This window comes from Dermacentor variabilis, chromosome 2 (assembly GCF_050947875.1).
Source record: "Dermacentor variabilis isolate Ectoservices chromosome 2, ASM5094787v1, whole genome shotgun sequence".
NCBI lineage: Eukaryota > Metazoa > Arthropoda > Arachnida > Ixodida > Ixodidae > Dermacentor > Dermacentor variabilis.
In genome coordinates, this window is record NC_134569.1 from 165,039,994 (window position 1) to 165,058,244 (window position 18,251).

The 18,251-nt window shown below is 47.1% G+C and overlaps 1 protein-coding gene across 2 annotated transcripts in view; it reads right to left on the reverse strand.

Annotated features, from left to right (window-relative positions):
• The window catches only part of LOC142572921 (uncharacterized), a 54,757-nt gene that overhangs the window by 27,092 nt on the left and 9,414 nt on the right, over nt 1–18,251 (reverse strand). The window contains exon 2 of one of the 2 annotated variants that reach the window (XM_075682377.1): nt 2,968–3,344. In XM_075682377.1, coding sequence (XP_075538492.1) covers nt 2,968–3,281 — 314 coding nt within the window. In that variant the 5' untranslated portion in view covers nt 3,282–3,344. Of the gene's footprint in view, nt 1–2,967; nt 3,350–18,251 lie in introns of both variants that reach the window. The other variant, XM_075682376.1, reaches the window with a different exon arrangement.

An 18,251-nucleotide genomic window follows, 5' to 3' on the forward strand; every position in this document is an offset into this window, starting at 1 on the left:
TGAATGGGCCTTCGAGACGCACCAAGCACCCTAAACCGTCCTTTGATATGGTCCCCAGATGCCGACGGAGCAGCGTCCGCTACTGGCCACTCGCTCAGAATTTCTTCCTTGAGATCTGTGAAAATAAAGAAATGTTTGTCACTGATACGTATAATAATAATACGTAATAACACGTAATAATAATATGCGCGATATACAAACACAAATTCCGAATATAGTGGTGCACAATGAAAGCGTTGGCTGCGTATTATAGAGCATTCGAATGACCGAGCGCGCAAATGAGCATTAGTGTGTTTCGGCGGTCCATAGCGCTGCATCGGTGAAGTGCTCGAGCAGCCTCTCACTGAAATCCTGCTGAACGATATCTTCCACAACAGGGAAACAGGAAATGCTAACTGATGCGCAGTTTTTTTTGCGTCTGCTCAAATCCCTCCCTTTCTATAGGTGAGAAGTTATCCAAGCAAAGCAATGCATGCGTAGAGCGACTATACTAAGCAATATATAGGTAGGGACTATACCGTAGCTTAGAGATTACTGACTACTTCAGTATCGCATTCTCTAGTTTAAGTGCTAGAAAAATGTGAGGCCAGCGATCATACCTTGTGTTGCTAGTCCCACGAGGTCGTGAATGTAGACTCATACGAGAGCACGACATTACTACAGTCCTGTGCACTTCATGTCTGGTGCTCCCGGTTAAATACTAGCCGTTTGGCTTCGTTCACGCTATAGAGCAGAGGCTTGCTAGCCGACACGCAGCTGAGGAGGCCACCTTCATCAAGACGCCGTCTCACCGAGCTTGTGCTCGCGCAAGGGCCGAAGTCATGTCTGATTTCCTGCGTGGTCAAAACTGGGTCGTAGTTTTCAGCATTCAGGATGCGTCCGTCTTCGTCAGACGTCGTTGCTCTCGGTCGGGATCCTCGAGGCAGGTCTTCTAGGCGGCCTTCATGTCAGTATGCATTAACAATCCTGCCTACTGACGAATACGCGTGGTCTGTAACTGTAGGTTTATTCCCTTTACCCCTTTCCCCAGCACAGGGTAGCCAGCTGGTACTTACACTGGCTAACCTCCCTGTCTTTCCTCTCCTTTGTCTCCTCCTCCTCTCCTGTAACTGTAGGAATTTGCTACTGCGACATTTCTGTCATACATGGTAGCTATTTGCATACGCTCTGCCGAAGATATAGCTGGCACGGCTGATCTAGTATGAAATCTCGCATGAACAGTTCTGTCCACTTATAACAAATTTTTAAGGGTGGGTGTCGTTTGTGTCCGAACTATTAAATAATACGGGTAATATTCGGTCGTTGTCAGAACTTGCCGCCGCAGAGGCTCGAATCATAACTTTATTGATTGGCAGCAGCAACGCGTCATGTGTCGTGAGCACATTAAGTGGGGGGCTTATTAAAGAACGGCTTGTGCTGCTTGGTAAGCATCTAGGCCGATTTTACGCTGGCGAAAATGGTGATCTCGTGGACAACGCCTTTCTCCTCTGTGTTTTTCACTGGCTGTTCGCTGAAGACTTCTTCATCGTAACGTAGACCGATGCCCGTTCATATGATGGCGTCAATTAGCCGGCTTCGGTTGCGCGAAGACGTTTAGTGAATCGATGAAAGTATCGCGAGGCTTTATGTGCAAGAGAACGATCTACTTATCAGGATGTATGGCGTGTTGTTACGCCCGCACAGACGTTAAGGCGAATACGAGAAACGAGCATAAATCTTGCTCACCAAGCATTGTTTATTTATCGCTCATGCTTATCGGACACATTTCAGATATTGCAGATAGTAAAACGCTGCAAGGATGCAATTAAAACATGTGATGAAACAGCAAAACCGTGAAACTACGACGAAAAACGTGCGTCGAAAACATGGCGCAAATTATTACATTTTCAATAATTCTGCAGTGTCCACAATGAAGCATACAGAAGGGAAACTGAAATACACTTTGCATCTAAAATCATCAGTCATGATAAAGGTATAATTTCTCGCTCTAACTTTTCCATAAATTTGTGAGGCGGCACAGCGTCATTTGGGAAAGGGGGAGGGAGCCTCGAGCTCAGCGGCCCAACGCGATAGCCTCCGACTTCAGCAGCTTTCCTGTTTAAAGACCTGCTCCTACAGATGTTGCCCGTCGTGGCCACTTGAGTCGATATAATGAAGTATTCGGCTACGTATATAGTCCCAATCTACAGAACCGTATCCAAAGGGGCCGATGCTGAAAGCTCTCGGAGTCTCTTGTTATTCCTTTTTATTTTATCCTGCTTTTCTTTCCTTTCCTTTTCTGTAGTAAGTCATTTAAATTCCCAATTCTATTCATTTTGCTGAGCACGCAATATGCTGCGAGCACGCTAACTCTACTCCACAACATTACGTCACGCTAGTACGTTGCGAAAACGTAAATTAAAATCGTCTGTGACGCGCACAACCAACGTCCAGCGAAAGTGCCATCGCGGCACGACCGGTTCGAGCGGCGCGGCAATAGGACGCGGTGTAGAAATCACAGCTTGCAGTGCTCCGGCGGCGCCACCGCGAAACACAGACCAAACGACTGTCGGCCAGATGCAGCCTTCATGCGTCACCAGCCCTCTCGCTCCAAGCGTATCCCACAATGCACCAGGTTGGCTTCACGAGCGCTCACCGGTGACGCAACAAATGCCGGCGGCCACGCGCTCCGAGTATCGCGTTTCATTTGCTGAGCACTGCACATCAATATATCTTTATACAATGTTCTTACGCTTTCTATAGTTGTTTGCCCTTATTTTGTTTTTTGTTTTGCACTTCCCTTAACTACACTGTAAGACATAATATTGTAACTCGGCTGCAAATTCAAGTTTCAAATTCAAGTGGCAGCAAATTCCAAGTTTGATGTGAGAACATACAGTGGCTTTCTCTTATGGCCGAAGTTGTTCGTAAGAGTTTTTTTTTTTTCTCTTACGCTACCCGTCCAAAGCATGGCGTTAGCAAACTTACTCTTTTATTTCCGCGACGAATGTAGTTGCAGGTGCGAAGACGTCTGCTTCAAAATAAGTGTACCCAATGAACCTCTTGGTCCGTGCGGCAACTGAAATGTTCAATCCTTCCAGTTTCAAGGCCACGCGAATTCGCATAGATTTGTTAGTTTCAGCTTCCATGTAGTTGACGCCCAATCTTTCAACGGCACTCAAACCAAAGATGGTTCCGTTGTAAAATTCGATCCGTAAATTCCACATGGCCACACGGACGGTGTAATTGAATTTCGGAAGAGATATGGCTTTGAAACGTTCGGACATGAAGTATTTCTTCATGGCTTTGTCAAGAACCAAATCTCCGTCCGTTGGTCCCTGCCCCTTGGAACACCTCTCTTGATTCTGCGCTGGCGAGGAAATGAACAAGAAGAATATTGTTATTCAATAGGAAATATTAGCATATTCAGTCAATAATCCCGATAGGCCTTTCGGAGGCCTCTTTACTCAACCGCGATAAAACACTGCTAGTAATAACAGCAAGAAGGCTGCAGCTTTAGTGAGCACAGTGGCGTAAAAAAGCATGGATATAGCATGATTCGCAGCATTATGAAGTGGATATCCACTTATTTTAAGAATGTTGCAATGCACGAATTCGTCCGTAGTTCTTAGCTTGTTGCGCTTTTGATTACTGCCGTCTCTAGACAATGTTGGCAGTGGAACGATGATGTTAAAGATCGATTCGTAAAAAAAAACATATTAGGAGAAGATACAGGTCCTTCGAGCCCTAAAGAAGCGACGACTTACAACGTCTGGCGGATTGCGGAGTGCCAAAAGAGGCGCAATTCACCAATAAACCGTTTTTTATTAGCGTTCCCTACCTTACGTGAAACGCAACCCCCTTTCGGGAAGTTACGGTGCGCCTCGCTTGAAAACATTTATTTTAACATACGCGAATGCAAGCGTAAAAAAAAATTTGCTACCATTCCATTCTATAATGTGGCCTAGCAGCGCAGCTGCAATAATTTGGCAGCCATTCCAGTGAATGTGGGCTGCCAGCGTAGATGTAAAAAAAGTCGGTTTCGCCCGAAAAGCGAAGCATCGATTGCGATAGCAAATTTGTGGAAGGCTAAGCCAAGTAACTATAGTAGATTTATCGGCCCTATAAAGCTGTAAATATAGGCACACTAACTGAATTAGCAAGCATGGTGTCACGCGCGCATGAGCAATAATGACCGCATTTGACTCGATGATCGCGGAAACTCGCTGTCAAAACGCTGGCGCGAGGAAACGCGGCAGCAGCAGCGATCGAAGTGACATTCGTACTGTCTATCGCTTGAAGGCAAAGTGAGCGCCGAGAACTCAAAGCTCGCACAAAGCTACAAGCGGCCGATCGCTCTCAAGATACGGCCGCGCCCAGCCTCCACATGCGCAGTTGCAGCCGGAGTAGAACGCCGTCCCTCTCCTTCCCCTTCCCCGGTCGCTCGCAACATTGGCTGCCTCGCGCAGGACGTAATGCGGTGGGCTTCCTCCCCGCTTTCGTCTCTTTCAAGCGGGCGAGATGCAGCCGCCACCGTCGGCAACCCCTCGCACGCCTTCACTTGCGCGCTGCGATGGCGTTATCGCCCTTCGACTTTATACAGAACCTCACGGCGATGGCGATGCCGACGGCGGAAATGCGCTTGGAGTGTCGATATAATTGCTATCGCAATAAAAGACAAAACACGCCACTGAGTGCAAAAGTTTCGTTATTTTGGGGCTTTTCCCTTCCGCGTCTGCAGAATACTCTAAGAACACGGCCAATCGCTACTAATAGCTGCTCAACATGTCTAGGTGTCCCAATTGAAACGCGCCAAGCTCTCAAGACGTTGGCTTGCCCGCAAGAAATTCATAAGGGCGTTCTATTCCGCTTCTCGATGCATGGGTACGTGGCGCGAGAGGGCTATTGAGGAACTAAGCTCTGGCAAATCTCCTGATCCGGATGGGATTGCCGCGGCAGTTCAGAAGACGTTCAAGACGGATATAGCAACAGCATTGCATCAGGTATTTTCAGAGGCACTCGAGCGGGGGACTTCACCTGCAGCGTTCAATCGTGCGCACACAGTTCTAATCCCAAAAGCAAAGGTAGAAATATATTACGTAAAGTAACGGGATACAGGCCAATTACGTTGACAAATGTTGAATACAAGGTTTTAATGAAAGTTCTTGCAACAAGGCTGCAGGGAGGTATACGAAAGTTAGTTGGGCCGCAACAGACACATGGCATCAGGGGTAGGAAAATGTTTACAAATATTCATGCAGCTAGAAGCATCTTAGAATATTGCGATAGCGCTCTCTTGAAGGTAGCGATCCTGCAAATAGATCTAGCTGAGGCTTTTGACATGGTACCTCATAGTGTCTGTTTTTGTTAATTATTTATGTAGGACTTGGTTCTGTCATGTGTAAACGCACCAAATGGCATATGAAACCTCATGTACCAATTTAATTGGTAATGGTGAACTTTCACAACACATACAAGTACTCTTTTCCGTTCTACAGGGTTGTCCGTTAAGTCCTTTACCTTTTGCTTTATTTTTGGAGCAGCTCTGTAGAAAAATAGTTAACAGTACATAAATCAGGGGGCTTAAGATAGAATTGTGTAAAGTATGTGTTCTACCTTACAGTGGCGTAGCCAGAAATTTCGTTCGGGGGGGGGGGCTCACTTTGCAGCTCGGCCTCCCCTTACAGAATTAGTCGAGTAATCAATATATATATATATATATATATATATATATATATATATATATATATATATATATATATATATATATATATATATATATATCTGTCATTCAACAACCTTATTTAATTTTCGTACATATGCAACGACCCGGGGAAAATCTCAAGGACGCTGTCCTTTGTTAGAATGTATTGCGCAGGAGCAGCTGTCACCGGTTGTGTATTGCGAGTAATTGCTCGGAAATTATAGTCGCAACAGAGAGCACATATAAAAAGCAGGAGTTCTGCAAAATATACGAGGGCGAGTCAAATGAAAGTGAGACAATGCGAATATATGACACACGGGGTACTTTATTTAAAAGTAGTCACCATGAGTATTTAGACACTTCTCCTACTAACGAGTCGCGTTATTTCCGTCTCATAAAACTCCTTGGATTGCTGCCTCAAAAATCTGTAAATGACTACACGTCATCTTCCGACACGAATCTGGTTCACTTGAGCAGTTTCTTCAAATTTTACCAAATGTGGAAGACGCAAGGCAACAGGTCTGGGCTGCATGAGGGATGTTGCAGCGTTTCCCACTTGAACTTTGCCAGATTTGTATTAACCACATCAGCGACGTGAGAACGGGCAATGTCGTGAAGCAAGGTGTTCCCAATGCTCAATTTTCCACCTCGTTTGTTCTTGATTGCGACACGCAGCCGATACGACCTTTCACAATATCTGAAACAATTTAGAGTCTCTCCAGGTTTAAAAAATTCGATCACTAATGGCCCCTAACGATCTAAAAAGGAGTCAACACTTCTCCGGCAGAAATAACAGCCTTTGTTTTCCTTGGGAGTGGTGAATTCAAATGTTTCCACTGTAAGCTTTGCCGTAATGTTTCAGGCTAGTAGTAGCGGCACCATGAGCCATCCCCGGTCACAATTGCAGACAAAAAGGCGTCACCCTCATCTGGGGTTCTTTGACGTGCACCTAAATCTAAGTACACGGGTGTTTTCGCATTTCGCCTCCATCGAAATGCAGCCGCCGTGACGGGGATTCGATCCTGCGACCTCGTGCTCAGCAGCCCAACACCATAGCCACTGAGCAACCACGGCCTTTTCAATTGTGTTGGGGGCCGGTGATTGCACGGTGGCTTTGGGCCGGCCATGGATCGTCTTTGTAGCTTTCATGTACTTTGAACAGTTTGCTACAACGCTTCACAGTGGCCAATGAAACGCAATGTTCAATGCATACGGCAGCCATACGGCGAATAATTTCTTTTTGGGAAACATCTTCATTTATCAAAAACCTCACGACACCAAGCTGTTCAACTTTTGGAGTGTCCATTATGTCACGCAACCGTGTTCAACCCAGTGTATGAGAGCATTAAAGAACATTTAACCTCACCTCTGCATGTCACTTGTAAATGAGATGCGTATGTGCTACGCGCACGCCTCGAAAATAATGAACCGAACCATTATTGCGCGGGGCGGGTTGTCTCACTTTCATTTGACTTGCCTTCGTACATTAGAAATGCGAAGATACAATGGAATATACAAATGTGAAGCTACAGCTTGACACAGGGCAAAAAATTGTCACTGGAAACAATGTTCACTGCGCATATACAAAAAACCTCGCAACAAGATATTTAAATGTACGTATAAGTCTCCAATAAATCTACGCACCTAAGAAAAAGTCACTATATATAATGCGTCAAACAAGGCAAATAAACAGGTTGCGCAACCACAGATTCACAGATCACAGCACCCCCCCCCTTCCTTCCACTCCCAAAATGTATCGCGTGCGACGGAAGGCGGCGCGCTTCCTCCCCGCTTTTCTCCCTTGCGCACACAAGACTCATCGTCGGCTCCCCCCTCCTCCTCCGCCCACGCTTTCATTCGCACATAGAGCATGCGGCGCGCGGTCACGATGTTATCGCCCTTGGCCTTTATTTATACGGAACATGAGGGCAACGGCAGGAATGCGCCTGGAGTCTTCATATAGCTGCTATTGCAATAATGTAATAGTATCCGGCAACTGAAGCGTCCCGTGGCCCATTACTTTCCGCAAAAGAAGTAACAAAATCGAACTTTCACCATGCGACAATTCGCTGCGCCGCAACAATGTCGTTCTTTCTTTTGTGGGGCGGGGGGCGGCGAAATAGAATAACGCAAAGGAAAACATGTTGGCTACAATCGAATGCCTACTTTGGGCACCTAGTGTGGCTACCGAAGGAATATCGAAGAAAACGTGTGACGCTTGGTCCACAGAAAACCATACGCATGCTGCTCGGTATCCTACACCGGCGAGACAAAATTTTCCGGAGAGGTTGCGCTCGAGCGAACGCGTTGCAATCCGTCGAGTCCCCGCAGTGCTGGCGGCGAGCGACTACGCATTGTTTCTTTTTCTCGTCTGCTAGCCAGAAAGCGTCCAGAGCTCTGCCATGCGAAAATGCAGTCGGCCAGAGAAAAACGAACGCGCATCCAAGTGCGCAGCGCGGTTGTCGATGCAGCACGAGAAAAACGCATGCGCTCTGGCTGGATCGGCAGCCCGCGGGTTACAAGAACAAAAGAAAAAAAAAGAGAAAGAGGCTCAATGTATCCTCGCGAATAAAAGTCTAGGTAGAAAAATAAATAAGAACGTAGTTACAATGGTGGATTTAGTGTCTTGACATGGATGCTTTGGCGCAGGTGGAAAAAAAAAATGTTCATATTCTTTTCTCTGACCTGACGGCCCAAATGAACCACCACAACGCTTTGTCTTATCGGTCCTCGCTGCGTGCTTTGTCAACTTGTCTGATAGTATGTTGATTTGGCTTGTCTCGTTGTATGGCCCGATGTGCGACTTTAGAAAAGTCGATGCACCTTTGGCGTCAAATGTTTACAACAGCTTTAAACCCACAAAGTTCCGTAATTGAAGATCTGAAGCACGACTTTGGAAATGTCAATGCACCTTTCGCATCAAAATGTTATGAGAACTTTATACCCACAAAGTTTGAGACTTGAAATCCAAGCGCTCCGTAGATTCCGCGGCCTCCGCGAGATGCCGAGACGAGCCCGCTTGCCATCAAAGCGCCCTTGAAATTTTGTGCTCGGTGGGGCTCTTGCGTTACGATATGTGACTCCCGAAGCATGGGCGTTGCCGCGAAATCCAGCCCGATTTGGCAATGTTCGCGCTAAAATGTCTTTTCGAGCGTGAATTAATATCATTCTAGACAAAATCGAGCATGATTTCCGGCGCCGGGAGTTTTTTTGGTCGGCGGCGCATGACAGCACGAAAGAATTTCGGGGGGGGGGGGCTGAAGCCCCATAAGTCCCCCCCCCCTGGCTACGCCCCTGCTACCTTAGGCCAATGACGTTGCCCTATTTTCTGCAGAGTGTTAGGGAGAGTGTTAGCTCATTATTAAGAATTACTGAAAGGTTTTCCGAGCAAAGTAGCAGTCAAATAAATAAGCAAAATGGTATTGGTCTGTGGCATGGCCATTGGAATGTCACCCCCGGTGTTTTTTGAAAATATCCAGTGGCTCAGGACACCTAGCACATACCTGGGGGTACCTTTGGATAGGTATCGTGTGAACCACTCACTCTGGCTCGAAAAAACGGATGAAATGCGTGCCATGCGGTCGAAGAATGGGGTGGCCGTGAATCGTCGATTTTTGCAAGTGCCACTATTCGTAAGGTTTTTCTCACTCTGAAAATTATGCATCTTCTGGACACAATGTATCGCACACGTAAGCACATTAAAAAATTTCACCGAATATTTGCCACGTTTATCTGGTGCTCCAACTGGGAGCGAACATAAAGGAAAATTTTGTTTCGTCGAGTAAAGAAAGGTGGTCTGTCGGAGTGCCACTTGTTTATTCAGCAAGTTGTATCACGTTTCATAAGGAATGACCCGTTCTGTGTTGTTTTTTTCAAACGATGTTAACAGTGTCTATGTGTGATTATTTTTTCTCCAGCCAATGGCCCTCATTAGACAATTTCATCGTTCTTGTGCGAAGTTTTGACGGCCCAGCGGTTCCTTAGGGCAAGATTTTGCCTTGATTACCTCACCTATGGAAAAAGAAAGCGTCTTATGAAGGATCTTATTCAGAGTGCCTTCCCTGTACCATTGTATCGGTTAATGTTTCAAGGGCCTGGGCAAGACGTACTAAAAGGACTAAAAATATGTGGATACTGGCAAATGTTAAAACATTTTTCTTCAAGCTTCACACAGGAATTTTGCCTGTTAAAACGTAATTAGAGGAGGAGGAGGAGGAGGAGGAGGAGGAGGGGGAACAAAATTTATTTGTGCACAGCAGATTTGAGACCTACACCTCTCTTCGTAGATGACGGCCTCGAGCCCTTGGGCCCTGGCGGCATCTTCGGCCTGCTGGATTGCCTTGAGTTAGTTTTCCGGTGCACAGCTGAGCAACGCGGTCTCCCACTGCTCTCTGGTCTTGTTTATCTTATTCTGTGTGGGTGTCCGAGGACAAGCCCAAACCATATGTTGTAGGTCCGCCCTTTCTTGACAGAATCTACATCTATCAGTATAAAGGTCCGGGTAGTAGCGGTAGTAGGCCAAAGGGTTCGGATATGTATCTGTTTGTAAGAGGCGCCATGCCATCGCTTGCCGTCTACTCAGCGAGGAGTGTGCCGGGGGGAAACAGGCCCTTCCCAATTTATAGTGTATGGTGATGTTGTTAAAGCTAGTCATCCGGTCTCTCTACGTTCCCTGTATTTGTTGCGTGTCACCTGCTAGGCCTGTCAGTTCTCGAGCCAGGTTGTGCACTATTTCGTTCCCGGGAAGAGAGGTGTGTGCGGGTGCCCATATAATGTAAATGTCGCGATCTTCGCGAAAGTTGTTAAAATCGTCAGCGCTAACGGCGACATTCTTCTTTTTGCATAGTTCTTGACGGCTGTCTTGCAGTTGCTTACTACGATGTTAGCTTCCGTGGAGGCTATTGCCAGTGCTGAGGCAGCCACCTCCGCCACCTCCGCCTTCCCTGTTTTTACCGTCCCACTAAATCTGCAGTCACCCTCTAGACTCGTAGCAACTATCGACATACTCTGTCTATTTGAGTACTCCGCCGCGTCCAGATAGACCACGTCCCTGGCACAACGGAATCTTTTGTGGAGTCGCTCTTGCGTTTCTTCAATCTTTGTGAAACTCCGGGTGCATGTTTCTGGGGATTGGGGGTATTGGTATATGTTCTCTTGTTTTCCTTGGGATGTCTCTCCGCACTCGGTGCTGCGCTTCGTAGGTTATTCCGATGTCATCTAAGCTGTGTCTCCACGTCAAACTCTGTGTAATCGTTTCATACTGCGCTACTCCCTGGGCCTCAATAACTAGTGTGTTGTGCACGCCGAGCGTCAAGAATTTCTTGTTTGGCGTATTTGCCGGAAGTCCCAAGGCTTGCTTATACACCCTTCTAATAACGCATTCTACCTTGGATTTCTCCACAGCTTAGAGCTGGTGGTAAGGGAACACATATACAATACGACTGATTACGAATGTTTCTATTAATCAGATGAGATTGTGCTCTTTCATTCCATATTGCCTGTTGGATCAGTCTTTATCAGTCTGATTGTTTGTTGAACACTATTGTCAAGTAGTCTAATGGTTTCTGCGTTATGGCCGTTTTCGGATGTGCGGAGTCCCAGTATTCTCAGGCTCTCCACTATCGGTATCGTGGTGGCTTCTACTGTGACCGCAATGGCCGGCCTTTCCCTAATGCTTTTTCGACCCCGGCATGGGGGTGTATAGAGCAGAAGTTCTGATTTTTGTGAGGAGCATCTCAGGCCCTTGTCTCTGATGTAGTCTACGACCGTGTTTACTGGTGTTTGAAGGATCTCTTCCACATGCCCATCGCTTCCACGCGCCACCCAAAGGGTGATGTCGTCCGCGTAGAGGCTTTGTCCGAGTCCTATCTTTTCAAGTCTCGCAGGAAGACCGATCAGTGCCACGTTGAATAGAAAGGGAGATAGGACTGAACCCTGCGGGGTACCCCTATTGCCTAGTTTGAGCGCCTCCGATTTGGATTCTCCAATTAAAATCTTTGCGGTACGATACGTCAAGAAGTCTTTCATGTGCGCGTATGTTTTACGTCCTACATCCAGCTTTAAGAGGTATTGTAGTATTGCCTTGTGCGTGACGGTGTCAAAGGCCTTAGTTAGATCGAGACCAACTATTGCGTTGGTGTCTAGAGTTTTCTCACCCGCATCGATGATCCGATGTTTTAATTTGAACATAATATCCTGCGTCGATAACTTGGGTCAAATTCCAACCATGGCATGTGGGCAAATCCTCCATCATCTATGCACCTCGTGAGGCGTGTGATAACCACATGTTCCATGAGTTTACCGACGCAGGATGTTAGTATTATGGGCCTTAAGTTCGTAAGTTGTAGTTTCTTTCCAGGCTTCGGTATAAAAATGCTTTGGGCTTATTTCCATTGACTTGGAATGCCACCTTGCTCCCAGCAATTATTCATGTAGTCCGTTAGAGCTCGGATGGATACATCGTCGAGGTTCCTGAGTGTTTTGCTGCTTATCCCATCAGGCCCTGGCGCAGATTTCGGGTTGAGCCTGGTAAGTTCATATCTGACTTCTGTCTCCGTAATAGGGGTATCAAGATCAAGATTCTCGTTATCTAGGTAATCCGGGAGTTGTTCTCTATCCGCATCTCCTACGTACATGTCTTTGGAGCTCTCGAAAGAGCTCTTCTTCTGTACCGTCGTAGCTGTGTTTAACCTTCTGTAGATTGTGTCTTTGTATGGTTTTTGTGCTGCCGGGGTCCAAGAGATATCGGAAAATGTTCCAGGTCTTGGACATTCCTATCAGCCTTTCCATCAAGTCGCACGTGGCTTCCCACGTTTGTTGCGTTAACCTATTTTCATATATCTTGATTTCCTTGTTTAATTCCACAATTCTCTTCCTTAATTTCCGATTATGTTTTGGCATCTTTTCAGCATACTATCTTTCGCTTCCCACATGTGCAGTAATCTGCTATCCATCTCCTCTATCCCTGCCTTATCTGGAACAGTTTTGGTAGCTCGTTTAATGCTTTCTTGTAGTTTCTCTGCCCCTTTCTTAATGTCCGTTATAGTGTCTTCCGCATCTTCTTGTTGGGTTTTGCGGAAAGAGCCCCATTGTACAAGTTTCAGTTCTCTACCCCTCTTTTTCCTTGGGCCTGCTTGTACCGTTGTGATGACGATGTAAAGGTCATTGCCTAAGGTTTCCTGCATGTTTGTCCATTGAGAATCTGCTAAATTCTTCGTAAATGTGAGATCTGGTGTCGTGTCGTTGGTTACGCTGTTTCCTATTCTAGTTGCTGCCTGAGGGTCAGTTATAAGTGTTAGTCCTTCGTGCTGAGCGTCTGTCTATAGGCTTCGGCCCTTAATGTTCTCTATGCTGTATACCCAAGCCGTGTGTTGCGTGCTAAAATCATCAACCACGACTAGCGTTTGCTTATGCGCTACGCTAAACACTTTGCGGAAGAGTGGGCCGAATTTGGGCTTGTATCGGGGTGGACTGTATATGTTAAGAATAAATAGACTTCCCTCTTCTTTACGGAAGGCGATTATTTCAATCAGGACGTGGTCTAGGCCGCGCATACCGGTATCGTGCTCGACAGCCGAGAACTTTCTGTGTATCAGCGTCATGACCGTTGCCTCCTCGCCGGAAGCACTGTAAGATTTATACCCCGATAATTTTGCCATCACCCCGGTCTCCTGCAGGACGATGACATCTGGCGTCTCTTTGTTACGAACTGCTGCAGGTTTCCTCGCTTCCGACGATACCCGTGGCAGTTCCATTGCCAAATCGCGTATTGATTACGCGGCGCCATGTTGATTCATCTGTGCTTCCCCGGTGGCCTTGCTAATTTCTACCGCATTCGGTCTGCTATACGGTTTGCTTTTAACCGGTCCTGCGCCTGCCGGCCGAATATCCTTTGGTGTGCTTTCTAGTGCTGCTACTCTATTCTCTAATCCATCGAATCGTTGTTTAATCTCTACATACATGTTTGTGATTTGTTGCTGTAACCCATCGAACATTCCTTTAAACGTTCCCATAACCTCGCTGATTACAAATACGCTCTTTTCTTCAACTGTTTCTTGCGCCATCCTTTTGTGTGGTGGTGCTTTCCCGTTCGCTTGTGTGGGAACGGGCGTTGGAAGTTTACTAGGCGTCGACGTCGTACTGGCGGATGGTGCATGATCATTCTTTTTTTTTTTTGTTGCTGAAGCTTCGCGCTTTCTGCCCTAAGCTGCTTGATCTCATCTTTAAGCGTTGCATTCTCTCGGGTAATCTGTTCTAACATGTTTCTAATCTGTGTCATTCCCTGTTCTAGGGCGGACCCCTTAACTTTAGATGACTGAGTAGCAGTGCCGGAGACCGCGCTTGCCCAGCTCACCTGTGTTTTGCTCCTGTCCCCTCCTCGATTAGTTCTCGAACCTGACCTCGACCTTGATCTAGTCCACGATCTGGTCCTAGACCTGGACCTGGAGCGTCCGCGACCGGCTTCCCCGGCAGTCTCGGGAAGGAACCGGAGCGGTCGCTTCCACAGTTTTTCCTGCTTGTTTCTTCTTTGTCGGTTGAGGGCTGCTTGCTCGCTACAGTCTTATGGTTATTGTTGTTGCTCCCTGTGGTTCCTTTGTAGTTGTGGTAGTAGTAATCTTCCTCTTCTGACTGTTCTTCTTCGCTCTTCCGTCGCTCGCAGTGGTGTCTCCTCACCGGGTACGGTATCTTGTATCGCCTTGCACTTATTGTATCCCGTGAGATGGTCTTTGCCGCACAGTTGGCACTCCGCGTCGCACTTGTGATCCTGCTGTGGATTCTTGCACCCACAACCCCGGCAAATCTTGTCTTCATGGTTGGGGCACACGTCAGCCCTGTGCCTTGTTCTTCCACACCCATGGTATATGTCGATGTCTTTTTATACAAGGAGCATTGGATAAGCATCGTGCATACCTCACGTATCGTGGGCCGTGAAAACCTTCAAATAAAACGATCACCTTGTCTATGTTACCCATTCTCTTGGCGTGCAAGACTCCAGGATTGCGTGGCCTCATCAGACTGGTCACAATGTCCTCCGGACTCTCCTCCTGGGATCTTTCCCCGATGAGACCATTGGATGTGTTATCAGGAGCTGCTCTGTAAGCACTTGCTTCGAATTCTTGTTCTCCAAGGCGGAGCTTGTAGATAGCCCCACATTTCCTGGCGCGTTCCTCGGAAGGCGTGCTGAGCACCACTATATTTTGCTTGCTGTTTATGTATGTGCAGTCTTCCTCCGCTGTCTCTCGGCCGACCCCGGCAGCGTTGCGCAGGCAGTACTAATTGCGATCCAGCTTGTAGTCCGATACCTTAAGTCCGCCGCGTGGACGCACGATAACTCTGTAGTCTTCTTCTGGCAGGCTAGGCAGCCTACTTACTTATATAATTTGTCGCACCTTGCGTTCGTTCTTCCATTTGTTTCTATTTGTTGCTTCCCAGACGGAAGTTATTCCCTACTGCCCGTGTTCCGGCAATCCGGCCCCATCGCTGTATCGCTTCTTTGCGCCTATTCTAACTTCACACCAACCCGATTCTTTTCCGAACTCCTCCGGTTGCATTTCTTTGCCTTCCACGCTCACGACTTCCATCATGGAGCAGGGTCTGGTATCTCCGTCGGCGCGGTAGGCCGAGCTCTCTCAGCCACCGCTGCGGCGGAGGCGTTCGATGCGTCGAGGCGTTCGCGTTAGGCGTAGATCTGCCGCCACGCGTAGCGAGAGGAAAGAACGATTCACGGCCAAAACACGTGCTTAGCCGCTAGAGAATGATATCCTTGGGGTCTCTGGCACTTGTTCTTTCGATTATCAATGGATTCCTCAACAAAATGCGATTTTCCGCCGAGAATCACAAGAAAATGCGGAGCTGACGCGACGTGCATCCGCGCTCCATGGCTTCTCTAACTAGAGGGAAAAAGGATTTGTGCGGCCATGGGGAAGCAGATGCCTTCTGTGCAACAAAGCTGAAACGATCGAACATGTTTTCATTGATTGTAATAATGCCATATTCTTTTGGGATACATTACGGAGAACTTTACAGATAGACCTACCCCTGAATCCACGTTGCATTCGTTGTTTACCTCCTGGACGCGATTTTGAACAGATGGACGTAATCGTTTTACTTGGGCTGCACGCGAAGTCTGGCGTAGTCTGTTAGCATATAGACACTGATGTTGAAGGTCGATCTGTGTATGAATATTTTGTGGAAATGGTTGTGAAAGTACGTGACGTGTACAAGACGACTGTGATGAAGGTGTGGTGTCAATGCTGGATAGTTTAACACATATAAAACGAGTGTGAACTGTGATCACGACCTCATTTGAGGCTTATAGCCAAGCTGGAAATAGGGAAGAGAAAAAAATTGTCCGTAGCGCAATGGTTTGAATGTCAGGCTTCAGTGCTTCAGGTCCTGTGTTTGAATCCTGCGGGCGGATTTTTTAAATAAGGCTTATTACTTTGTTTTAATAATATTTATTAGTACTTTGTTGAGAATGACGAATTTACAAAGTCACAGGGACGCTTAATGTCACAAGCACGAAGTTTAGGCAAATCCATGTACTTCCCACAATCCCCATGTTGGCTGGAACGCCGCGATTACAGCTGCCGTGGACGCTAGCGCCAATGTTCCCTCGAGTAATTGTATGAAACCACGTATCGGGTGGTTTCTTAGCGTTCCTCTTGATATAGCAGGTGTCAGTGCATGCCTTACTGGTTTGTGTTGCCTCCTCATACAGGGCACGGGAGTTTTAATGCGCGGACATTGAAAAATGTATGGGAACGTAGACATTTACAGTTCCGGTGCAAAAAAAAAAAAAGAAAAGAAACATTATCGTAGAGCATGTCACTTGGTGCATGTTTTGAAGCTTGTCCGAGGCAAGGCAATCGATTTCCACTGCTTCTGTGCCGACACATATCATGGGCCTTCGCACGCCAGAACTGCCAACTGATCGCAGAAATTGGGCACGCTAGCCGCTCATTACGAGGAAGCTGAGAGCAAGCGAGCAGATAATTTGCCATTGCTTAGCAATCACCGATGGCGAAAGTGCAGCTATCCCGACTATTCGCACTGAAGCAGGAGCCACCATGTTCCACAAGGGCATTTCTGAACCTGCCTTGACATTACATGCGTTAATGTACAGTGCTCAGCGATTGAAACACGATACTCAGACAGCATGGCGGTCGGCACTAGATGGTATACTCAATGTGTCTGAGTTTCGTAATAAAGCACAATCAGCTCACCGGCCGCCACAGAGCGCCTTCCCTATTCTTGTTTCCTTTTTTTTTGTGGGCAGAGGGGTGACGCCTCCCCTCCCCTTCAGGTACGTCTGCGTAAAAAGGCGTGAGGTGTGTTGCAACACCACACAGCCAAACACATGAGGGCTGGACCCTCCGTGTGTAGCCGTGTCTGGAGAAAAGGGGACCTGGGGGAGTTGAGGTGATGCCGAGGCAACACACCTCTTTGTCGTTTACCTCGCATAGCGGCACCTCCAGACTAATCTATTTGGAGGAAACCGGCAGTCGCCTTTTCCTGTCCTCCTCTTCAGTCTTAATCTTTTTCTCTAACTTTGAACCTTTCCTGCATACTCTTCACTTCTTCTTATTTCCGACGTTCCCGACGGAGAGAGTTAACCATGTGGGATATAAATAACCTAGGTTAAATAACGTTAGGCTATATCACTGACATACAGCCGGAGTTTGCAGTACTTGTTTTAGACGTTTTGCGACGTCCCCTTGTTGGCCTCAAAGGTGGGTGGCTGGCGTTGCTGCCTAAAAGCACGCCGTCCAGGTATAGCTAGCAACTTTCCACTACTCCCTGTTAGCTCCAGAAAAGGAGGCGCACGGAAGAAGTCTTCAAGTATTTTTGGAAACCAGACACACATTTTCCCGCGCTATCATGGAGTTTGTAGTGAAAAACAAGAAAAAGAAACAGTCAGAGTCATCTCACCATCCCTTGTGGCGAAATGTTTCACAGATGCCATTGGTCCGGGTTATAAAAATGACAAAACTGGCTAGCGGTGACCTCATCTTGGAACTCCGCTACAAGAAGCAACAGGAAAAGCTCCTAAATCTAGTCTCCTTGGGGGAACTTCCCTTGACTATTACCACTCACCAAACATTGAACACCACCCGCGGTGTCATTACGGATGATGCTTGCTGGAACTCACCGAGACGGAACTTCTATGATTCAAAAAGCAGGGTAGCCCCTCCTACTCGAAAACCTCCACCCTATCTCCCTTACTTCATGTGTCTGAAAGGTCCTCGAACACGTTATCCACACACGCTTACACAGACATATGAACGACAACGACCTCTTCCCCAATACCACGGTAGGCTTCCGCCCGAAAATTTCTGCTCAAAATATCAAGATTCAGCTCAAGCACCAAATTATCGATGGCGATAAAAGGTCCAGGCTGGCCACCAGAGCCATCTTGGGGCTAGACCTAACTAACGCCTTCGATAACGTAACGCATGAGGCCATACTGAACCAACTGGCACAACTCCAGGTTGGACATCGAACATACAGCTACGTGAAAAATTTCCTTACAGGTCGCGCGGTCACCATTACCGTCGGAGTGTTGTAG